This window comes from Pseudopodoces humilis, chromosome 3 (genome assembly GCF_049639895.1).
Source record: "Pseudopodoces humilis isolate 2021_Gansu_Grassland_sample_001 chromosome 3, ASM4963989v1, whole genome shotgun sequence".
Lineage (NCBI taxonomy): Eukaryota > Metazoa > Chordata > Aves > Passeriformes > Paridae > Pseudopodoces > Pseudopodoces humilis.
The window spans coordinates 59,801,226-59,827,083 of NC_142202.1; the positions used below are offsets into that span (position 1 = coordinate 59,801,226).

Sequence of the window (25,858 nt, forward strand, 5' to 3'; positions counted from 1 at the left end):
AATACATTTTCAGAATAAGAAATACATAAATAATTTTGTTGAAATATTTTTGGATAGTTTAGCATACTTGCCATTTTATGTGAAGTATTGTATAATATTTTGTATATTTCACATAATCTTTGTGGGATAAAAAAATATCTTTTTCTTTAACAATTTTAAACTTCTACTTGGAAGTCATACCAAATATGCTGTATTACTTATCTGTGTATCTTAAAAGGAATGTCTTCAGCTTCATTCTCTATTTCCCTTTTCCAGTAAGTTTAATATTTAAAATTTTTATCTCAAGTGTTACAGTGTATTCTGTAGACATGTGCAGTCTAAAATTCATTCTCCTTTGTTGAAGAAGACAATGAAACATTGTTTTAATTGGCATGAGAAATGCTGCAGTTACTCTGTGCGGAAAGAAGACTGCATATTCATTTTGCTTCAAGTATTGAGTTGTTTCTGTGCAAATGTGGTCATGGTGATTAATGAAGTTTCAGGGAATCATGTGATGACAGCAGTACCTCATAGGAGGAATCTGCCAACACAGAATTCTTCACCTGATGAGGATTTGGTTCATTTTGTACATAAATGTGGTGAAATCTAGTTCTGTTGAATTGGAATGTATAGTTAATGTTATCTGTTTCCTCCAGACTTGAATTGGACTTCAGATTTTCATACAGCATGAATTAGCTTGGATATTCAACATGAAAATGTTGTATCTCTTGATGTGCACAAACTTTTAGCTTGTGTGATAGTTTTCAGTAGAAATTAACCTGGGAATACTTCTGCTCTTGTTTATAATTTTAAAAAGTAAAAAAAGCTCATTCCATAACTTTTTGTAGGATTAGTAACTCCCATGTAAACCGGTTCTGACACTCTGTACATGTAATGCAATTTTTGTGCCTGTTTAGACAACTTCAAAATGTAAATAGATCAAAAAGTCTTGTCTCCACTTTTTCTCTTTTATGTGCAGTTAGGAAGATGGCTTTTGTCTAAGGAAGACTAAACTTCCCCTGTGGACCATCACCACCATATTTTTGGAGAGAAGTGACCTCTGAGTTTCGACTGAAAATAAGTGAAAGGCTATGATTTTGTCTCCTTATCTGGAACAATTAGACGTACTTTATGTCAGTGTTTAAGAACACAGGCCTTGAGAATTATTTTTGTTTTGGTTCTACTACTATCATAGTAAGCATTCCTTGTATATCACTTTCTCCTCATAGTGTTCAAGTTTGTCTATCTCTAAAATTATTTTTTGCTAAAATCAGAAATACTTCTTTAGATGGGTCAATTTTATAACTGCTGCGAAGCTCATCTTCAGATTTACATTTTACACAGGTGTTTGGTCTTGGAGCTCTTCAACAGAAATGGAGATATAATTCATGATCTGTTTTTAAATCAGAAAGAAGCTTACTCTTTCTGAGTAAGAAAGTTGAATGATGAACCAAATATGTAGTTGAATTGTTGCAGCAGCGTGCTTCTAATCTTGATGTTGAGTGGAACTTAAGGATATGTAGATAAGCCAAAAAACCAGAAGGGAAGTAATCAGAATTCTGTAATTTTATGGATTTGAAGATACGGTAACACAGTTTTTCAAGGAAGTACAACTTTCCACTTAATTAATTAGGCAATCCAAAGCAAACATTTGCTGCTGAAAAATAAATACACAAAATAATTACGAGTGCAAAGGAAGGAGTACTTCGGTTTAAATCTTACAACAGAGGAGCAAGTCTTGAGACTTGTCACAAAATATGTGTACAAAAGTGAAGAAGCTACTCGGGAAGAGCCTTAAAAGTGATGTGTCTATAGATGCTGGATCTCCTGCAGACAAGCACTTGAAGGACCAATGCTTGGAGATCTTGTGGGCTGACCAGTAGCATCTATGATATAGCTTAGCCAGTACTGGAATTCTGGTGTCTTCCCACCCTGCCCCCTCTTTGGCCTCACTGCAGCTTTTTGGCTGTTAGACAAATCATGACCTTCTTTCCTGTTTTGTCTTCAGTGTCTGTTTCCTGTTTTTTCCTTCCCTCCCCCACCCCATTTTTTTTTTTTTTTTTACTCTTGACTTTCTTTCCAGTGGTGTCTACTTTTTCATTGCAAGATTGCTTTTACCCATTTCTGTCTTTATAAAGGAGAGTGAGAAAGAGTTGAGAGCTATAGCATCAATCCTCCCTTTTAGTGAGTTTTTGTATCCACTTTTTAGTAAATTTATTAAATGTTAATTTTTACAGTATTCATACTCTCTTCCAAAACTCAGGTCTATCACATGGATGTTATTTCTCCCAGCCAGATATATTTTCTAAGTGCTAGAAATTTTCACAGTTTTGTTGAGGTTCTTAAGTTTAAGCGGAATTCTGAGACTAGCACACCTCAGACCTCATCCAGACCGGAGTTCCAGTTCTTGATCTCTGACGTTTGGTCTTTGAGAACTTATCAAGTATTCCTGATTTGTGAAAGCACATGATGCCATTTTAAACAGGGATGTGACTCTTGTCCTTTTGGTTGATATATGCTCTCTACTGCTTCCGCACACAGGAGTATGGTCTTGCCAAAAACCCCAGTTGTTAACCAGTATACCATGGTAAAAAAAAAAAAGAAATTAGTTTTGTCTGTGCACTTCACCAATTTTCATCTTCTCAGTGCTTTATATTTCAAAGTACTTAGGAATTTAAAAATCTACATAGGACAAGGGAAGTCAATGACTGTGAGCCCAAACATGGTTTTGGATTTAACATTAAATGCATAAGGAGCATACCCATAGAGAACAGCTGGGTAAATACGCTTTCAAGCATTTCTTCAGTCAGCATGTAAAATGATGAGCCCAAAAGCAAGCAAGAAACCCATAAGCCAATGCAGACTGGGTGTGTCACTCAAAGGCTTTTCAGTGCAGAGTTCATAATATCGTGCTGTATGTGTTAAAATAATAAAATTGTAAGATGATAAATTACTGTCATCTTGGAGCTATGTTTGATTTGGTCTGTTTCAAAGCACTGAAACTTTTCTGCATGTACGGAATAAGCACTGAAAGTACAGCCCAAGAAGGCAGAATAATGCCTCTACTTGGCCTGAAAGCTTACTGTGACAACACACCATCCCCATTTGTATGTGATCATTAAAAAGCTTTTCTGCAATGGGTGAGGCTGCTTTGGTAAACTGCAGTTTGTGATGTATATTCTTATATTTATATGGGAGTGTAATTATATTTGTGGTTTGGCAGGACATTTTTTTCCTTTTCTACAGGACAGTTCTAAATACTCCTCCCCACCTTGTTCTTGGTGTTCACAAATGAATTATTCTTTTAAATCTTCGTTATCTATTGCCATTCCCTAACTCTCCAAAGAAAACTTTGTTTAAATAGTTACTCCCTTGGGACTTCCATGCATATCCTGTTATCTGTTTTATATTACACTCTTTCATGCTGGGAATGTCCTTCCAAAAAGCACAAAACAGCTAAAGCACTTAGATGATTAATAAACATATTAAGTGCTGAAGTCCAGGCACAAAACCAGCATTATTAGCATTGTCTTTTGCCTTGTTTCTTCATTAAACTTGTTTCTGACATCTAGATTCAGAAATGAACTAGGCTCCTTTCACTTTGTCTCGCCCATAGATGTTGCTGTGTTGTTAGTTGTGAAGCCACTGCCATGAAAAGTGGGAAACTTCTATAAAGTTGCTCATGTTTTCACTCTTCTAATCAAATACCAGCGTTCAGAAGAGCCCAAGGGAGTGATGAAATTTTGGCTGCCAGTTTTATTTGCTCAGCTAAGAGGCATCTCCACTGCTTTTTGTTGCTTGGGATTGTCAGAGTGAACTCCCACAGGAGCAATAGATCCATACTTTTTAGAAGAGCAGTGTTATCTCTAGTTTCAGTACTTCTTATCTATTCAGCAAACATATGTAGGAAATAGTTTACAGTGTTGTGCTTTACATATATCATTTGACGTGCATTATAATTATTTTGTGTAGGTGGGAAACACTGAGCAAATTGGCCCTGCTCTTTCAAGGAAATATTTCTGTTCCAGTAGCACATGAAAGACTCAGTTAGCTTGTGCTAGCTGCAAACATAAAAACTAAAGTACCAAAACACACCCTTTTAGGAGGCAAACCTCTGAGGTTTGGGGAATGTGGGAGAACAGTCAGGGAATATTGGATAGCTTTTATTCATTGCAGCAGGAAGTGAGAATTATCCTGGTTTCCTGGTTTTAACTATTGTACTTTTAATTTGTGGTAGTTGTTTTTGGTTTGGTTTGGGATATTTTTTTGTAAATTGTTAGACAATTAATAGCCTGGGTTTGCTTTCTTGCATGAGCATTAAGCTCTCCACATTCTTCAGCAGATGATTCACGTACTGGTAACAACTTACCAGCAAAGACACAGCTGCAGCTTTCTAGCAGAAGTCCAAAAATACTTAACCATATACCTTGAGACATTGCGCTTACTTAAAATTTGGACTAAGCTTGTTTAAGATGAATTGGCAGGGATGTCATTTAATCAAGTATTTGAAACTGAATTTATTATTGGTGGAAAGCGTAGCAGTATCAAATTTCTGTATCACAACTCGAATCCTGATTCAGGAAAACAGACACTAAAAGAATAGTGGCAGGAGATGATTCTCCTGTCACCTGCATAAAAGGCTTTATAATGTTATTGTAACACTTTTTCTGTTTCCCTCAGTAATGGCAAAAATCTACCACTAGTGTTCAAGAGGCTTGCCTAAGAGAACTGTGTCCTCTGTGGTGCTTATATTTGGCAATAGGAAAAATGAAATGCCCTTTAAAGTGGAAATATAGAACTGATGTTGCTGCCAAAGAAGTCACTTTTGTGGCTATGTTTAGACCCTAAAGCTTTGTAAACATTTGTCGATTGAACTCTGGTCTTGTACATGCCAGAGCAAACTGTCTTAATGCATTTGTCAGTTGTGTTTTGGCTATGGTTCCTAAGTTTGATGAGCTGAAATAAAAAGCTAGCAGGCATTTTGAATGTGATCTCAGTAGCATCCATATCTGTATGACATTCAGCCTTGATGTGCTTGTGAAAAAAATTTAATGGTTGCATCTGCTTATGAAAATTACTTTTAAATGTGTGTGTACTGGTCTCTCACTACTGAAAGCACAGACTAGTTGCTTCTCTTTTTTTTTTTTTTTTTTTTTTTTTTTTTGTCCTGACATTGAATCGTGGTGTTGCAGAGATTTCTCTTTTTGCATGCTGTTGTACACTTCCTGAACATGAGAGGGTAATAATTCTCTATATGACTTCCACTGAAGAGGAAATGGATACTTGTCAAAACAATGATGTGCATCTGGAATTCCACCATTCAGGAACTTAATTATGCTGGGGCCTTCCAGTGTGTAGTACAAAAAATTCTCAGGTACTAGTACATAATTTTTCAGCAAGTTGGCAAGTGTTTTGATTAACTATGTTATTGTGAGTGCCTTGTAAGCATACTGCATGCAAGAGTGAACGTGATGTTGTCACTATAAAATGAATCTGTGTTTAATCTTGCCAATACATTATAAATAGAAAGAATGATAGCTGGAAATGGAATTTTTTATTGTGGCATCTACAATTCAATCATCTCCAAATCAGAACAAGGCAAATAATTTACAGAACCCAAATGGGGTTGTCACTGTTCACCCCCACCCCCCCCACAGCGTCTTTATTAAGAACTGGAAAAATTTAAACGTTTGCCTGTGCTTCGGTGAAATTGTATGACTGTCATAGAACCAGCTACTTGGCAAGGTGGGATAGAGTGGGAAGGATAGGAATTGAGATCAGAGGGACAGCATTGCTCGGAACAAATGAATACTTACTGCTGGTTTTAATCTTTTAAAATTGTGGTTATCATGAGGGTTTAATGTGAACAGCCAAAACCCACTGTAAACTTGCAAAGTTGATTTTAAAAACAGGGCAGAGATTTTTCTCAAAATCTCTGTTGTTCTTAGTTTGTTGGACAGATAACAGGAAAACAGAGCTGTCTCTTGACCCATGTTCATTTTCTGTCTGCTGGAATGCATTTGGAGCTAAATCCCGTTTTTCCACTTGAGCATGTCCTTCTCTAGCAGTGTCAGGGCCTGGGTGGGGTCACTTGTTCAATACAGCTTTTCAAAACGACTGTTGGATTCTCATCAGATTACAACATTTTTTTCAGTGCTGGGGAAGAGCACAAAGCTATCTTGACAAACAGATTGTATTTGTGTATATGTACTCTGGCAAAGACAAAGTTCTTGATTCAAATTACTTTGCTGTTTGAGACTTATTTTTTGCCTTGATATAGCAGCATATTTATAGACTGAAAATACAGAAGGAACAGATTTGTTATTTCTGGGCATGGCAGAGATAGCACCAAGAGAGCTGCAGGATGTATATTTGCTTAAATGTGACCTCAATTTCCAATGTGGGCATTGCAACTTGGCTACATGTGGTATTTATGTTCTGATTTTCTTGAAAGCCTTGGGGTTCTATTTCACATGTTCTACAGCTGCTGTTACAAAGATAATGCAGTATTCAGTGAATTTCATCTAGTTTGGGAAACAGCACTTTCCAACATTATTTTCTTTGTTTTATTACACATATTTAGACTGCTGCACATTGTCAGGAGATAAATTTTAAAAAAATAGCTTTTAAAGAATTCTCACTGGTTTTCATGTCTTGTAGTATTATCTTTCCTTTCTGGAGTTTTCCTTCAACTGGCTTATCCATTAAAACTAAACCTTTAAAGTAGTAGCTGGATTTCAGTAACCAACTTATTTACCAGGCAAAATGGAGATGGCCTCCAGCAGGTGTTTTATGAGAAGCTGAGGCACTTGGGTGCTAAGTATGTGTTGTGCTGCTTTAAAAGGAAAAAGGATTTTAAGAAATAGTAATTTTCCAAACAAAGAAGCCTACAGTTGAGGTAACAAAGAGTTGAGGTGACTTCCCCAGAGTTGCTTTACAGAAATTTGTCAGCCCAATAGTTTTATTGTGAAAATATTCTATCTAAACTTTACTTCTGTCTAAATTTTAATTTTTTGTCATGTTCACTTTGCTGTCTGTAGCCTTGATTTTTTTTCTTTGTCTTCACAGCAGTCTTCAGAATTACACCAGTACTTGTCTTACGTTGTTGTTTCAGAACTACTTTATAAATTCTCGCCAGCCTATGAAGGAACTTGACAGTGCTTTTATGATGAGTCGTCAATGTTCTGTGCATTGCAATGAATGGTTACACAACTACAATCATTTTCTCACAGTATAAAAATGAGTTCTAAAAAATTCAATATTTAAATAAGGACAAGAACATGTTTGGAAGGGAAATATTGCATGTTTGCATGTTATCAAGTGTATGATGACATGGATATAAACATGAAGGCTAATAAAATAACTGTTATTTTTAATAGTGATTTCATTATCTAGATGAAAGGATGCTTATAAGTACAGTTTCTATTGGCTCAGGGGCTGCTAGTCACTGTGACATGCCTGTAATTCCCTGGCAACTAGATTTGATAGGCATAAGATTCTTTGGGAGGACACCATTGTGTGCCATTTCTACTCTTGGAGACAAGCTTCAATATGTGTATGTATTTAGACACACATGTGTTCATGTACATGTGTAACTAATTTATATTGTCATGAGTCATGATTCATTGTCTGGCTCTGAAGTTATATTTTTTAAAATATGTTATGTTAATACTTCCATGAAAGCATTCCATCACTTGTAAACTGGGAATTACACTTGAAATTGGAATGTTGTTGCTGTTTAAAGTTTGACCTTTGAAATGTGCTACTGACTTTCAGAACAATTATGGCACCATCTGCTGACCAACACACAGACTGGCAATGTCAGTTTGCTCACCTGGTTACCTCCTTGAGAATAAGCTCTCAGTTAGGAAGCTGAAGGACAGTCATGATGAGAAAGGGCAATTCTTTTACGAGCTTACATTTGGGAAATTATTTTTACTTGGAGATATTATTACAAAGACACAAGTCTGAATCAATACAGATTTTGTTGTCTACTCACCTGAATCATTGAATAAGCTTCTTCCATGAACTGTGAAGCTTTAAAAGAAGGAATATGGGGTTTTTTTTGCTAAATATGGAATAGGATTGTTCTTGGTAGTCTGGTTTTCCATGTGTTACCTTCTTAGCCTGCAATGAAGAGCCATGACAGTGAGAGATCTGTCCAGGCCCCAGCTCTGGTGGTCTTGTCACAGCCTGAGAAAACAATGGGCTCTGACAGGATTCTGCCCTGTGGCTACTACAGAGACTCACAGAAAAGCTGAGTCTGCAGTCTGTCTCTTCAGCCTCTGCTGCTAACCTTGATTTTTGTGGACAGTGTTCATTGGGGAAGGAGCAGACTGGAACAATCTTTGTCATGTTCAGTGTGTAAAGGCTTAGGTTGGGGTTCAATTGCTAGAGATCTCTTTGATTAATCATTTAAAAATAGGTAATTGGATTTTATATGTATAAAACATGTACCCATTCCTTCTGCTTTTTCTGTTGTAGCTTTATCATACCAGTTTGCTCAACTTGATCTTTGACTTTTGTATGATCTATTTTGTTTTAGGAATATGCTTAAAAATTAATGTAATCCAAATTATTAGATTCAGCTTTCAAAGCATGTTTGTATTTACAAACACTTGGGTGTATTTATACATCCAGAGAAGAATACATGTTCCTATGGGAGAACTGGGGTGTGTTTGGGTTGATATGACTGCAGAACAATGTTTAATTGGGAACTGTATGATGTAAATGTTGCAGATTGATCTAAGCCAACTTTATAGATGTTTTTGTTCTCTTAACTATCTCAAAATTGATAACTTCATTCTTTAGTAGAATTTATTGCTTGGTGTTCAGAGCACTCCATCTCTTTAAAGAGGACTTTAAACTAGGTTTGAAAGGGGAAGGGGATACAGCTGGGCTGTCTAGAAGCAGGCCCAAGGGTGGAAAGCCTGAGAGGTGAAATCAGTAGCCCAGCTGAGGTATGTGTACACCAATGCATGCAGCATGGGTAACATACAAGAAGAGCTGGAGGCCATGGTGGAACAGCAAAACTATGATACAGTCGCCATCGTGGAAACGTGGTGGGATGACTCACATAGATGGAACACTGCTCTGGATGGCTACAAGCTCTTCAGAAGAGACAGGATGGGGAGAAAAGGTGGAGGGGTGGCCCTTTATATTAGGGAGGCTTTTGTCGCCATAGGTATTGAAACTAATGATGATGAAGTTGAATGCCTGTGGGTAAGAATTAAGGGGAAGGCAGACAAGGCTGACATCCTACTGGGAGGCTGTATTGTCCACCCAACCAGGAAGAGGAGATGGACAACTTATTCTATAAGCAGCTGGAGAACGTTTCAGGATCACCAGCCCTTGTTCTTGTAGGTGACTTCAACCTGCCGGACATCTGCTGGGAACGTAATGCAGCAGAAAAGAGACCGTCCAGGGAGTTCTTAGTGTGTGGAGGACAGCTTTTTGTCACAGCTGGTGGGTGAGCCCACCAGGGGAAGGACTATGTTAGATCTGCTCCTTTGCAAATAGAGATGGGCTGGTGGGAGATGTGGTAGTTGGAGGCCACTTGGGGCATAGTGATCATGAAATCATAGTTCTCGATATTTGGTGAAATCAGGAGGAACACCAATAAGACTTTTACACTGGACTTGTGGAGGGCAGACTTTGGCCTGTTTAGGAGACTTATTCAGAGAGTTCCTTGGGAAGCAGCCCTTAAAAACCAGGGAGTTCAGGAAAGGTGGCCGTGCTTTAAAACAGATCTTGAGGGCACAGGAACAGACTGTCCCTGTGTGCTGAAAGATAAGTCAAGAAGGCAAATGTCCAGCCTGGATGGGCAATGAGGTTTTAAAGGAACGTAGGAATGAAAAGAGGATGGATCATCTTTGGAAGGAGGGTCAGGTCTCTCAGGAAGTATTTAAGGGAGTTACTAGAGGATGTAGGAAAAAAATTTGGGGGGGCTAAAGCTCAGTTTGAACTTAAAATGGCTACTTCTGTTAAGGATAATAAATGTTCTTACAAATATATAAATGGTAAAAGGAAAAGCAACTGTTCTCTACTGTATGCAGGAGGGAACTTAGTAACTGCAGATGAGAAGGCAGAAGTGCTCAATGCCTTCTTTGCCTCAGTCTTCAGTGGAAAAACAACTTGCCCTCAGAACAACTGTCCTCTAGGTTGGTTGATGGTGTCAGGGAGCAGAATGGTCCCCCTGCTATGCAGGATGGGGCAGTCAGAGAACTCCTGAGACGCTTGGATATTCATAAATCTATGGGACCAGGTGGGATCTATCCCAGGGTGATGAGGGAGCTGGCAGATGAGCTTGCAAAGCCACTCTCCATCATTTACCAAGAGTCCTGGCTCACTGGGGAGGTTCCAGATGACTGGAAGCTGGCCAATGTGACACCATTCACAAAAAGGGAGGGAAGAAGGATCCTGGTAATTATAGACCAGTTAACCTGACCTCAGTACCTGGTAATGGAGCAGTTTATACTGAGTGTCATCACACAGCACACCCAGGATGGCCAGGGTATCAGACCCAGCCAGCATGGGTTTAGGAGGGGTAGGTCATGTTTGACCTGATCTCCTTTTATGACCAGTGACCTGCCTGGTGGATGTGGGAAGGGCTGTGGATGTTGTTTGTCTGTGTGGACTTCAGCAAGGCCTTTGACACTGTCTCCCACAGCATTCCCTGGAAAAGCTGCAGCCCAGGCTTGGACAGGAGCACTCTGTGCTGGGTTAGGAACTGGCTGGATGGCCAGGCCCAGGGAGTGGTGGTGAATGGTGCTGCATCCAGCTGGGGGCCAGTGACCAGTGGTGTCCCTCAGGGGTCTGTGCTGGGGCCAGAGCTGTTCAATATTTTTATTGATGACATGGATGAGGGAATTGAGTCTTTCATTAGTAAACTTGCAGATGACACTAAGCTGGGAGCATGTGCTGATCTGTTGGAAGGTAGGAGGGCTCTGCAGAGAGACCTGGAACAGTGGGGTGGATGGGTGGAATCCAATGGGATGAAGTTTAATAGGTCCAAGTGCTGAGTGCTGCATTTTGGCCACAATAACCCTGTGCAGTGTCACAGGCTGGGGATGGTGTGGCTGGACAGTGCCCAGGCAGAAAGGGACCTGGGGGTGCTGGTGACAGCAGCTGGACATGAGCCAGCAGTGTGCCCTGGGGCCAAGAAGGCCAAGGGCATTGTGGCCTGGATCAGGAATGGTGTGGCCATCAGGAGCAGGGAGGTCATTCTTCACCTGTACTGAGCACTGGTGAGGCCACACCTGGAGTGCTGTGTCCAGTTCTGGCCCCTCAGTTTGGGAAGGACATTGAGATGCTTGAGCGTGTCCAGAGGAGGCAACGAGGCTGGTGAGGGGCCAGGAACACAAACCCTGTGAGAAACAGCTGAGGGAGCTGGGGGTGTTTAGCCTGGAGAAAAGGAGACTCAGAGGTGACCTCATCACTCTCTACAACTCCCTGAAAAGTGGCTGTAGTCAGGTGGGGTCGGTCTCTTTCTCCAGGCAGGAACTGACAGAACAAGAGGACACAGTGTTAAGCTGTGCCAAGGGAAATTTAGGTTGGATATCAGGAAAAAGTTTTTTAGGGAAAGGGTGATAAAGTACTGGAATGGTCTGTCCAGGGAGGTGGTGGAGTCACCATCCCTGGGTGTGTTTAAAAACAGACTGAATATGGCATTTGGTGCCATGGTTTAGTTGAGGTTTTAGGGCATGGGTTGGACTTGATGGTCTTGGAGGTCTCTTCCAACCTAGTCATTCTGTGAATTTTCAATTGTAGTAATCTATTTAAATAATGACTAAAAGGAGACAGTGGATTTAGTTTTTGCATTGTCTGCTAATAGAACGTGTATAGGTTATATTGGCACCTTCAGCAAAACGATGTTACACAGAATCATGGTATACCATGAGTTTTCTTGTGAACCAGTGATAAAATACAGGTCTTAAAGTTAGCAGAAATCCAAAATAAAGTTATTTAGTTAGTACTTTCAGCCAAATTTGAAGTAAAAATTACTGTACTCCACAGAAAAGAACTGATTTATATTTTTGAAAAAATCTAGTTGTAGTACCAGCTTCCTCAGATCTTACCTAGTTTTTAAGCCAGATTCTTTTACAATCTAAATCCTGTTCCAGCTAGGAACTTACTTCTTTATAGCTTTTATATCAACTAGTCTTACATGTTGAAAAAGCAGCAAGCATGAATGATGTGTCCTAACCAACTGTGAAATGCAGATCAGGCTTCTGCTGCCTTCAGATTAATAATATGACAAGAAATAAACAACTTCATTTGGGAGTTTTTTGCTTTGTTTTAGGCAGCTGAAATACACCTGACCTTGTTTCAGATTTTAATGTATATTTTTGAGATGTTAGAAATTTTCTTTGGTCTTTTTTTGGATTTCTTTTTATGTGTAGCCCATGTGAAATAGATATTTGGAATATTTATGAAGGTAGTGATTTAAAAAATAAATTATTAATACTATGGTGTCCAGAAAATTACATGACTTGCACAGACACACATTGGCTTTTAGTGCACTGAGCTGTAATTTATTTCTGTAGAAGTAGGTTATTTTTTTTTCCTTTTGTTTCCATGACATGATGGTTTCTTGGTGAATCCTAGTAGACTGATGGAGATACAACTATCAAAGTGATTTTTATTTCCTGAGTTTGCTATGAATTTCAGTGACAAACTGAAAAAAATAAAAGAAGAAACAAATTTAGGACTGCATTTTCTACTTTTATATACTCAGAAAATAAGTAAAATGAGATCCAGAAATGTATCGAAAAAAGATCTGAATTTGTTCCTCTGTGCTGATAAATAAGAAATATTCTAACAGAAGCAGTGAATTAAAGCATGCATCACCAAAGAAAACTTCATTTCATTGCAGCTGGTTTTAATATTGTCTTTGAGCTATATTATTTTCTTTTCCTCTCTCTCTTTTTTTTTAAATTTTTTTTTATTTTTTAAACTTCATCCTGTCTTCTCTTTCTAGTTTATCTATGGTGGCAGTAATCCTTTTGGTCATAAGATTACATTTCAAGAATTTATGCTAGAAACTGGAAGAAAGGTACCAACCAGCTGACCAATCTACATCCCAGAGAAGAAAGAGTGTAAAGAGAGAATGTAGCATCCTTTTCGGCTTTCAGCTGTGAACTCCAGCCAGCACTGTTTCTTCTCTGTGCAATAAACAGAGAGAGGAAGGGATGAATGGAGGGGAGTGAGAATATCTGTTCACTTCAGTTGCTTCCTGGTCTGCATCCTTCCTTGGGGAAGCTGGTGGAGTTATAAATGGGGCAGGTCATCTGCTTCCTGTAAAAGTGCGATCTGTTTTAACAAACTCACCTTCTCTTCAGAAACCGTGAAGTGTTTTACAGCACTTTTTGCCATCCCACCCCCACCTTCATCCTTGCAGTATAGGTAGTCATTCAGTTGGCATGAGCCAAGTTTTCTGGAGGATTACAAAAGATACAGCTGTTACCACTGTGGTTTAATGTCCATAGGCTGAATGGCAATTGCAATATCTAAGATTTTTCTTTCTAGTTCAGACAACGTAATCCTTTATTTGAGCATCACTCCGAAATTCCTTCTCTTTAGTCTACTCTTGCTGCAGTATTGTTATTCTCTGCAATATTGTTATTCTTCTTTCTTCATTCAAAATGAAACATAGATTTAATGTTACCTTGCAATACAAAAAAGTTGAGAGAAGGAGAACCCTATCCTGCTACAGTTGTTACAGAGCATACAAAAGATGATAGGGTCAAAAATATGTAGTGTGCTGATGCTATAGTAGTAAGTATAAATGAGAGTTTACTTGAAGACAGGAAAGCAAGAAAACATACAGTTCAAGTTGGAAATTCTAAATTTTCAGTCTGATTCATTTCTTCCCGATATAACTTCTAAGACAAATGCTGTCTGTTGCTTGTTTCCATTTGCTTTCTGGCACACTGTTGGCTGTTAGGCCAGAGGCATGTGAGATCATGTGAGGTCTTCCATACCAGGACAGGGGGGAATCAGGAAAAAGTCACTTTGAGAAAACCTAGTTTCTTGATTGCTTGACTATAGTGAAGGTAACACCTGAGGCTTTACAATCTGCAGTAGACTGATGGCAGAGCCTCCAGTGTTTTGTCCCTCCCAATCTCTTGTTTTTATTGTGAACTACAAAACTGGAGGATCTGACAGAGCTTTGAGACAGGGAGTGTGAGACCATATTCTGTGTTTCTTAAGGGATAGCTAATATTTGTAACAACATGGAGCTCTGGAAAAAAGAAATGTATCAAGCTAATGTGGTAGAGAAGGTAGGTGTTTAGGAATACTGTTACTTACACTCTTGGTCAGTACTCTTGTTTAGTTAGCTCATCCCCTTCACAGTTAATTCAGACTGCTGGGAGTATACAGAAATATACAGGCTCAGCAGAGATGTGTGCTTCCTTGTGTAGGATTCTCTTGTCTGTTCCTCTTCTTTCCCTCTCTTCTCCCTGCCCCAGAAAGCACTGAAATTACAAGCTTATAGGAAATTGAGCTCATGAAAGAAATCCCTCCTGCTGTGTGCATCAAATAAAGTCATTAAGTGAACATGGACAGATCTCTTCAGAGAGGGGCTGTAACAAGTTTCCCTTGCTTCTGCAGTGAAAAGCCAAGTTCTCCTTGTAACTATGATTATGAAAACCTGGGCACTTGGAGATGCAAAACCTTTCTTGTTTCACACTGAGCAAGTTTGTACCACACACTGCTATTCTGTCTAAATTTAATCTGTTAAGATGTGTGACTTCGTATCCTCAGTTTCTTTTATTGTTAGAACAATATCATAGGGATGTGTTTACAGGGTGACTTATTTTGCTTAGTTCTAAGGAATTTTTTGGATATGTCTCCTTTTCAATTGTATAATCAAATTGTGATTAATTTTGAAAGTGGCATATAATGTTTTTTTATTAGTTTGTACATGTATTTCATGCATTTCTGCATATTTTGAAAAGTAAAACAAGTGCAGGAGATATAGTGGCTTCCCTATAACTTCTTTGAAGATTTGTATATCAAGTCTTATAAAATTGTTTTAGCTACTTTCTGAGAAAAAATTGCTTCTTTCTTAGAGATGTATGAAAAAAAAATCACCATCTCTGTTAATAATGAAACCTCCCTTATGAATTTGTTAAGCAGTGTGGATTGATACTTTCTGATCAGCAGAAGTTTCAGTTTTTCTCAGGGAAAGCTGAGCTTGGTTTTCTAGATATTGTTCATTTTTTATTTTGATAATGAAGTTTTACATTATGTTAATAAGATACCATTCCATTTGAAAAAAAAAGGCATTTCTGTGTAAGATACAAATGTAATAGCAAAATGTAATTTAATTAGTAGCAGCTTGGAAGCTTGTATACTAATATATGGCTTTAAATAACAAATTCTTTAATCTCAACAGTGAAATGGCAACCTGCCTTTCAGAGGCCAGTTACTTCTGAGATAAATAGTACTTACATGTTTCATACTCTATCACAACAAGCTTTATTAGTAGTATTGGAACTTGAAGGGTTTTTTAAAAAGTGGTAGAAATGGCTGCATAACTATAATATTTAAGCTTGAAATGTATTCAGAAGTCTCTAGTGTAGCAGTAAAGGTACTAAATTTTAATTTAATTCCCCATTGGGGAATGCTTTGATTTTAGATAATGAAGTGTAAAATAATGAATAAAAATTCCGCACACACCATGCAGCTACTTAAGGTTCAGGATGCTTAATGTGAATTTGCCTGTAGATAATTCTAGGCTTCTTAGTAAGATATTGTCAAGATGGTATTTCCTTTGGCCCAGTATTGCTCACCTCTTTGGCCAGAATGGCTTCTCTTGTATATTTAGGTCTCTATTAACTTCCTTTTTTTTCTTTTTTTCATGCTAGGGAATAGTTTAGTTTAACTCTTTCTGACTGCTGATGGATGCGCTTTGGAAACCTGGTGGCCAAGTGTTGCTGCTGCCTTGTGATCTAAACTAGTTCTCAATTGACTTCAAGTGCAGTTTAAAGGGGCTGTGCAAGTTAATTGCATCAAGCCTGAGCTAGATAACCTTCTTGGCTCTTCTTGGGCAACGGTGGGAGCAGTTGAGTTCAGCAAGAGTCCTGAACCTAAGAGCCTCCTGCCTCTAACAGCATGTGGTGAAGATAATCATAATGGAGAAGGTTCCCATGTTAAAAATATATAAATATGATTGTAACTAACCTGCTAAACTTTAGGCCAGAAAAACAGACCATCAATTTAAAATTAATTGTTTTCAGAAGATCATAAGTAAATACCAATGATGAATAATGAAATCTAACCATTATAAATTTTTGTTGGTCTCTTGTATGCTTATTTTTGTTGGCTCACTTCAATATATTGGAAAAAAATAGTTATACTACATTTTTAAAGCAATGCAGCACAATACAGTGCCACACAGATAACATTTGTTGATGAGAGTGTAAGAGCTGTACATGATTTTATGTTGATTGGTATGAACTTATTAAGAACCCAATCTTACCTTAATTAAAAGTATATGCTCTCCAACATTATTAGTAACTTCAACAATATCATTGATTTATAATTTACCAATTTTTATACTCACCATCATGTTCTCCTTCCTTTTGTCATATTCCTTGGTACTCTTGCTCTTTCACTTCCGATTTATTTTAAGTTGGTGTCGCCAAACAGTAGAGGGGTTGTATCTACCAGTTTTACTAGAGAAAGTGGGTGCTCTTCTGAAAATTCATTTTCTGTATCTGCCAAAGAGCTCAGTAGAAAGAGAATTAAAATTCCTTCTGAAATAATATTGGCCAATAACTTGCCCAATAATTAGAAGTAGTTTATAATAAAAAACAAATGCCTTTCAGTGAGCACACAAAATTTTATAATGGAGAAGGAAACCATACATCATTTTATCTGCAGAGCACTAAGTTTTAGCTCACTGGTCTTACTTGTGAACTCAAAATTTGAGAAGTATTTCTTTAACCCTAGTAAGTTTAATAATATATAGGAGTTTATGAATTACTACAAATTACTGCAAATGATTAGTTAGTAAAAGTAGTGATGCTACATAACAAAACTATTTTTATTGTTGCTTCTTCTAGTGTCAGTTGTGATAATGACAACTGAAGTTGGTTCAGAGACCGAAGTAAAGAAAGATTCTGAGCAGTTGGGAGCAGACAAAGCCAAGGACAAGCCTGAAGAAGCATCAGAGACTCCAGGAGATCAAAAGTCCAGGGAAGCATCCTCTGGAGAAGCTCAAGATTCTTCTGTCCCAGCACCAACTAGCCAAAGCAGTCCAAGTAGCCAGAAGAAGGAAAAACCTTCACCTGAAAGCAAGGGTATTTCTCGTTTCCTTCCCCCTTGGCTTAAGAAACAGAAGTCATACACCTTGGCAGAGCCCAAAGATGAGCCCAAGAAAAAGACCACAGGGGAAGAGCAAGTAGTTGAAGAAAGTGAAAGCCAGGCACTAGAGGGGGTGGCTCAGCCAAGAAAGAGCTTGGAAGAAGCAGCTGAAAACCGTCAGAATGCTAAAGCATATGACAAAGAAAAGCGCTCCATCAGTAGTGCTGAAATACAGGTATGTGTGGGGGAGGCTCACAGATACTTTGGAGTAATTTTAATGAAACCTGATTAATGGATTATGTAATTAATGTAATGCTTTTTTAGGCTCATATTGGGGAAAAAATGACAGAAAAAATTCCAGTTGCTAGGTTCCAGTCCTGCTTTTTGTGAAGCTGCACGTCAGTTCTTAACATTCAGACTTTATATTCTAGGATGGTGAAGGCACATTGAGAGTGTTTTGTGCCAGGAGGGGCTGAGTGTAGAGAAGCCAGACCCTTCTCAGTGGAATACAGTTAGATGACAAAAGGCAAGGAACCCAAATTAAACCCATGAAATTACATTTCAAATAGCAAGAAAATATTTTTTACTCTGATAGTGATAGGACCTTTCCTTGGCAAGGAATGTAGCCAGGTGGTGGTGGTTCAGATGATAGGCCTCCCAGGGTGGTAAAGGGGTGAGTCAGACATTCAAACAGGTTGACGAGAGATACTGTGGAGTCTTTCCCTATGAAATTATCCAAAACGCGACTGGATATGGTCCGGGACAAATTGCTCTGTGTGGCCCTAGAGGCACTTGGGAGTAGATCTCAAGAGATCCCTTCCAACCTCAACCATTCTGTGGTTCTGTATCACTTGGCTCTCATAAGCACTGGGTCTAGTATAATTCCTGGATCTTAATAAACTTGTTTCTCTTTGGAAGAAAGCCAACAACTTCATATTAAAAAAAAAATCAATCGTCATTTCAAGGAAAGGGAAAAAAAGGTGCCTTCTCTGGTTTGAGAGCAAGAATATCTGATCCCTAAAGGAAGTCTTTAATGGTTATGCTGGTTATTGTGTTTCCAGCGTGTGTATAACTATAACGAATGGTTACTCTCTTATTTATTTGTAGCTTATAAAAGGAACGAACTGGTTAAGAATATCTTCCGTCCTGAGTTTAACTGTATTTTTTATAGCCTTCCAAAGAAGATGGTAAAGAAACAGAAGTAGGGGAAGTTGCAGAGAAAAAGGAAGAAAAAGAAGAAGAAAAAAGGGAGACAAAAGAAGTGCAGACAGCTGAAATTAAAATAGATAACATTCCTCAGAAGTCTCCAAAGAAAATCAAAACTGTGCAGTGTAAGGTGATGCTTCTGGATGGCACGGAATACAGCTGTGACCTAGAGGTAAGGTATCAAGTCATTATATAAACAGCTTTTTCTATAGGGAAAACTTGCTTTCATTGTACTGAGTGTTTAACGCTATTGCTAGAAGTCAGTTACCATTTCAGTTTAAAATTCCATCTTTAAAACCATATCAGTTTATTCTTAAAAATGCCCTCTGTGGTACACTAGCTGATTATTTGGCAGCTCAAACTTGATTGTTTTTCTAAAACATTAAGGTTTTCCTGAAGGTAGTCTGACATGTGCTGATGAAGTTTACTTGAGTGCATTAATGTCGTCTTAATTATCTCAGCTGGAGATAATTTTAAACCTTTTAAATTTTAAAATTTAAAAATAAATTTTCTTGATAAAGAAAAATTTAGTTACAGGTATAAAAAGTATTTATATTTAAAGTTCTGTTCTACTTCCACGTTTTCACAAAAATTGACTGCAGGACAGTAACTCTGTCCTAACCCCATCCTAAAATGAGACTTAAATGAAGTGGTGGCTTATCACAGATCTAAGAATATACCATTTTGTATTTATAACTACAGTATTTTAAGTCTGTCAAGATTCAGTTAAGTCATTTGGCAAGAAATAAGTTTTCTCATTATTTACAGTGAGTTTCCTGTAGGAACAATAGTAAAATTAATTTAAGAGGGGAAAAAAGTGGTGAAGAAACAATTTGGTTTATATATTCATTTGAATTATTTATAGGACATGAGGAGTGCTGACTGCAATTTTATGGATGAATTCATGTTCTTATGTACATGTAGAGTTTTTTATGCTCTACTATCATATCAAAATCCTTTAAGTCTCAGAAAGCTATATCAACTGATAACTTACATTTCAGTTTGTGCTTTCTGCAAAAGCTCCTAGTGTATTTCTGATACTCTTTTTTAGTCTTCCTTCAATAGTGTTTGGGTAAATGTCGATTTATTTTTGCTTTTACAAAGTTACTGAAATGGTCCAAGAATTAAAAAGCAAAGAAACAAAGTTTTTGCAGTCAAATCCCAGTTTACCGTGGTTGATTTTCTAGTAAACATGGTTTTAGTTTGGGCCAATTGTCATTACTTTCACATTCCTGATGCCTTTTCCAGTTTACTATGGACTGTAGATCATCTTCTTTATATTTAAAATATATATGCTTGCTAATGGCAAAGTAAAACTGAAAAATACTGTAAAATGAAAAAGTTTTCATTACTGCTATTTGATGGCTTTTCATGGAATCCTGTCTTTTTCTAATAGCCATTCTAAACCTTCATGATAATCAGTAATAAAATCTGAGTTAATACACTATTGGGGGCTTCTCTATTTGACTTGCAACCCTATTTCTTTTTTCTTGTAGAACTGCATCGATTTGTATTCACATAAATTAAAGGGAATGTGAAAAAAAACAAAATACGAAAACAAAACCCCATTAATTTAGTCCCTGTTAATTTTTTTCAGTTGTTCCTGCTGTGTCTTTATATAAGACAATACCTGGGAATGGGCATAAAAGGAAAGAAAGCCACGATGCAGTCGCTTCAGTGTCAGCACACAGATCAAGGCTGATCAGGATTCTCAGTAAATAAATACTGAGTGTTTTGTGGCCATTTAGTAGATTTAATTAGTAAACAGTGCTGGATCATAATATAAGGACTTAATACTTGAGTTCAGCTATTACATACCTTAGATTCACTAGAATCTAAATGGAAAATCTTGAACTAATGTTAATGCTTTGTTTACTAAAAAAAAAAGTGTTGATGCATTATTCTTAGAACATAAGCTGTTTCAGTCAGAAAAATGTTACTCTTCCAGCTTGAGTATGTTCTGATCAGTAAATGGTTAATAACAAAAGATTGAAGATGTGATTTGGAAACTAATGGAAAAAGGGAGGGTTATGGTTATATGTGGGAGCATTTGAGATAGAGAGACAAGTCCCATGGGACATTATAGAGTACACCCACCAGTGAGTGAGCTGGCTGGTGTTGCTTCAAGGCCAAACTTGACCATATGGGCAATGTCCCAGCAGGACCCTACCTGGGATATTTGGGGGTGGGGGGTGGCAAAAGGCAAATTTCATTCCTATTTTCAAGAAGCATTTTTTAATGCCATCTTAGATTCTTAAAATTCCTAGTTTTGTGTGTGGCCCTTTTAGCAATATGGTTAGATCTCACTTATTTTTGCTTGTAGGAAAAAACAATGCCATTAAATGTCACCTGTTCATCATGGTTGTTTAAGTGTCTGTTTTTCTTTAGTTTTTTGGTGGGGTTTTTTTGTGGGCTTTTTTATTTTTTGAAGTAAGGTAAAATCCCTAAATAATTGAGAGTTCTTAGGCTTGGTCTGCACTTGTACAAGCCTGCACTTTAAGACTTCGTATTGTCTAGAAGGGCAGATGAGTTCAGGTATAATATCCCTAGCATTTCCTATCAACAGCTTCTAAAATAGCAGCTCTTTTGTTACTGCTCATTGAATTCCATGATATATGCCAGTCATTTAGTCTGAGAGCTCTCTCTTAATTTCCTTCTATTTTCCCTTACTTTAAAAAGCATTCTAAATATAGATTCAGGTGCTAGATGAGAAGTTCTGACAGATTTTTTTTACTTTATTTCCATTCTTTTTTTTCTGTCCATCCTGTTTGTAATTTTTCCTGAGAGAACAGAAAATCCACTCACAATAGTCTGTGTGCTTAGGAAGAAATGCCATTTCAGTAGACCAGAAACTGCTCTCTAAACTCCTGTCCACGTGATAGTTAGATTTCTATCTTGCTTATATTCCCTTTTGCTTTGTGAGATTAATTTAGTTGTAGACATATTTGTGGTTATGTTTCTTCAGCTCCAGTGATTTAAAACATTTCAACATACTTAATTTTTTATAACGTGATTTTGAATTTTGAATATGGAAAAAAGGAAACATTGTTTCATATAATGTCTTGTACAAAATCCAGTTTTAACACATACACAACCATCTCCTCCCTCACTTTGTTTCTCCCCAACACTGAAGCTGATTTTCTTCCTTATTTTGCAAAGTAACATTTGGTGCTAATTAAGTTAGAATAATTTCTCAAAGATGACTGAAATAGATTTCTCTTTTTCAAGCTTAAAAAGATTGATATTTCAATTCAGTAAAGTGTTAGTGAGCTTTTATAGAGCATATAAAACAATAGTATTACAAAAGAGGCTACAGTTTGTGGTTAAGGTTGGTGTTTAATGACAGTTCATCTGGAATTAGTTCTTTTACAAATAGATCATCTCTGAGACTTACATTACGCAGCAAAAGCTCTGTAGAGGTTGTTCTGGACCTGGCTCTCCATGCTTCACTAAATATTTTTAGAAATGTAATATTTACCAAGTGACAAGTGAATATCCTAACTTGCTATAAATTGAGTTCAGCTATATTCTGAAACATTTAAATTCTGTAGTATGAAGTTGACATAGGCAGAGGGGTTAGTTGAAGTGAATTGGTGAAGTCCTATAATTCTAGTGTGGCTGAAGTGAATTTGTGTCTGTTGACATACTGTTTTTTTTTCTGTCCTGGCTACCACAGATTGGTTTTTATAATCATAATTTTTATATTCTCAAGGATCTCCTTGTCTTGGTAAGGCAAGATCCCCTGTAAGCAAGAGGTTAATGCTACATTATTGTCAGCTTAAAAGGACCTGCATGGAAGTTGGTTTTGCAGAAGAAAATTGTATATTGTGTCACTTTTTTTTTTTTTTTTTTTACTCTGGATTCTTCAGATGGGAGATTTTGGAGCAAATATATGTAATAAATGGAATACATATAGGATATACATGTATGGACTATTTAAGAAAAAAATTATAAACCAGCAAAAATTGCAATCTAGTTATAAATTTAATTATAGCACAAAAAATTTTCATGTATGTGCATTTTGTTCTAACTGGAACTAGATCAGTTTATTTTGGATTAGGTACATGGGCAAACTTAGTATCTATTATGTTAATGAAAAAGGGATTTATTACAATTTAAAGTCTAGTTAATATGAAGTTGATAAACTTCTGCCTAATGAGGCATTTTCTTGGAATGTATATTGAGTTAAAGCACCATTTGGAAAATATGTTTCTCATGCGGGTTGCATTGAGAAATACATCAGAGTGAACAAAAACTGGTTTCTGTGACAAAATGATCTGAAAGTGGATTCCTGTGTGAGTGGTACAGAATAGAAATTTATGGGAGATGCTCACTTGGGAAAAATACAGCTTCAAGTTGTCGAGATAGTTTAGTTATGTATGAAATTGTGGGGAAAAAAGAAAATCCTGGTGAATTAGCATGTTTTTAATGGGCTATTAAAACATCTTTGCAAATTACTGTAATTTGATGCTGTTCTTCCATAATTCAGAATTTTTAATCAAATGTTGCTGTAGGAGTACCAGGTACATTTGAACCTGTCTTGTTTCTTTGCCAGTTGGGTTTTGTGTATTGATGATTACTTTAAGTTCTTTCTTTCAGCCACCTAGTGTTCTTTGACAGTGGAGTTATTTCTTGTCTTGTTTTTGCATGTATTTCCCATTGCCCCAGGCATGCCTGACATGGTTGATCTTTAGATTTCAACATGAAGCCAATGTCAGATGTTTTTCTTTTTTGATGTTACTTTGTAAATTAATTTATCACCTCTGAGAGCCATCTATTCTCTTCACTGAGAACTCTTTATTTTTGAACCTTAGTAACAAGTTCACTGGTGTGAACTTGCCAGTTTGAACTTTAAGTCAATAATTCTTTATCTGTGTAACTGTTTGAACAGATATTTCAGTTTCTTTTGTGATTTTCTTTTTACTTCTCATCTGTCCTTGTACTTTCATTACCTTTGAAGATGCAAATTTAATGAGCCCGATTTGTAATCTTTCTGGAGTATAGCTTCTCCAAATATCCCTGTCTGAATGTCACTGTGGATACAACACCTAAGGTACTCCACTGTTGCCTAGAGAAGTCCATGACATGAGAGCATTATTAAGCTAAACTTTGTGCTGGGTGAAACCTGTTCCTTAGTTCTTTGTAGTCGGAAATTCTCACTGTAGTGTTTTGTGTTTTTTGATCTTTCTCAGAAAGGAACTGCACTTAGTTCACCAATGCAGAGATGCTGATTGTAATCTTGCATGGTTGATAAAATGTGGTCTGTAAATAATTACCCTGCATCTTAGCGACTTGCTCTGGGGAATTAAAATTGTGTGGGAGTAGTGTTATGAACATTTATACCAGCCACTCATCAAACTTGCTTTATATTGTTACTGTTCATTATATTGTTATTTTTATTAGGCAGCAAAATATCCTCCATTACAATGTTATATTAATTTCTTTTAACTTTTAGTATTTTAGTTCCTAAAGTCCATAGGTTCCCTATTAATACAATAGATTGATTTTCTGTTCAGTTGCTTTAAAGGAATCTCTTGAAATAAATCACAAAATAATATTGCATGTAAGTCCTGTACTAAACAACGAGTTACATGTACACAGTATGTGCATTCATAGAGCATGAGCAATTAATTTAATTATTTTAAGCTTAAAACTATTGTAACTCCTAAAGATAACACCTACCTAGCCTCAGAATCTTCAAAGTAATATGTGAATGCCGGGAGAGATGGAAAGAGGAAGAAGCTATTGTTGAATAGTTCTGGAGGAGCATGACTTAAAGCAACTTTCACAGGCTGTGAACTGTTAAAAAACTTTCAGTTACCGTTCATTACTTTAAAGAGACCTAAAGGAATAACAGCCTGTTATCTTCTTTTATCAGAGACAGTTGTCAAGGTACTAAGGATGAAAGCTAATGAGTGGTATTTGCCAAAAACTGAGACTGAACCTTTGTGCTTGCTTGAAGTGATAGAACCATATTAAAGGATAAAATAACCTTGGTTCATAATTCATAGTGTAATATTTGAGATGTAATGGCAGTTGAGTTTTAATAGCTTGAATTGCAAACTATTGGAATGTTTAAGACTTAATTTTTAGGAGCAATTTAAATTTTTTTAACACAGTGCAGATGGTGTAATTTTGACCTACTCCTTTCCTGATAATTGATCTCTGAGAGAGGTATAAATTCCTAATATATTACTGTGAATTACGTATCTCTTGCTTTCGTGAGGGAAATAAACTTGCTTTTTTCCATCTCATTCTGTGGTTTTGTAGATAGTTGTGAAGAAATTCTATCACTGAATTTGGGATCTACAATAAAGACTAGTTCAGATTTTGTTTTGAATATAAACTGTGTTTTAGAAGAGAATAACACAGTTCAAACAAACAAAAAGTGCTAAGTGCATAATGATTACTAATTAGAAGCAAATGAAGATCCTATTGGGTTTGTTTACTGCATTCAGTCAGTGGTCTAATTAAATATTTATGACAAGAGGCATTTAAAGGATGCCAGCACTGACCGTATTTTATGCACGTATGAACAAGTGAAATATATCGGAGTTGACACAGACTCTATGGTTACTTACAGTTTGCTAATACAAAGTAAAAATATGTTTGCTCAATGTACAATTAAGATCAGTCTTTAACCCTGAATTAAGAAAACTCTGAATGAAGCTGATATGAAACAGATGTTTAATTGTATCTGAGTTTTGATTTGCAAATCTTTTTTCTGGTTGTTCAGATGTCTAGTCTAGGTTTATTCAAGCACTAAGTGGTCTGTTTAAAGTATGACATCTTTTATTTAGAAAAAGGAAAATAGGGATGATGTTAAATTTGGCACATTTTTAAAATATTTGTCTGGATTCAACAGACACCACTGAAAAGAATGTTTATGTATGAAGTCATCTCAGTCCCTGGGGATTTTCTGCTTTTCTCTGCAGCACTGAGCACGGCCCCTTGCCAACTGCTCCTTTGGGCCATTGTGCCTATGTTCTCTCCTGCTGCTTTTGCACCTCCAAGGCACCATTTATGCCCTTGCCCTCTCTGTCTTTCTTTGCCACTCCAAGTTTGTAGCAGGAATGAGCTCCTGTATTCCCTTGGTTTGATTTTCCCTAGGGTTCTTGTTTGTACAAGGCAGTCTGGTTTGCTGCAGCATCAGGAGTTGGCACTTTTCAGCTCTCCCTGCATGCAACACAAGTGCAGGCCAGGCATGAGAGCACTCTTCATGCATCATTGGCCGAGAAGCACAGCAAAGCAATTTTTTGCAGCCAAAAAATATGCTTGTCATGGATATGTATCATACTTTTGAAAGAACCCAAGCTGTTGCACTCTCCTCTTCTTTTTTATGTGACTAGTACCAGTCCTT

General features: G+C 37.1%; 1 protein-coding gene across 19 annotated transcripts in view; it reads left to right on the forward strand.

Annotated features, from left to right (window-relative positions):
• The window catches only part of EPB41L2 (erythrocyte membrane protein band 4.1 like 2), a 106,744-nt gene that overhangs the window by 32,934 nt on the left and 47,952 nt on the right, over positions 1–25,858 (forward strand). For all 19 annotated transcript variants that reach the window (XM_088052885.1, XM_088052892.1, XM_088052889.1 and 16 more), the window contains 2 exons: positions 17,052–17,527; positions 18,464–18,670. In XM_088052885.1, the coding sequence (XP_087909011.1) occupies positions 17,066–17,527; positions 18,464–18,670 (669 nt within the window). In that variant the 5' untranslated portion in view covers positions 17,052–17,065. The remainder of the gene's footprint in view (positions 1–17,051; positions 17,528–18,463; positions 18,671–25,858) is intronic.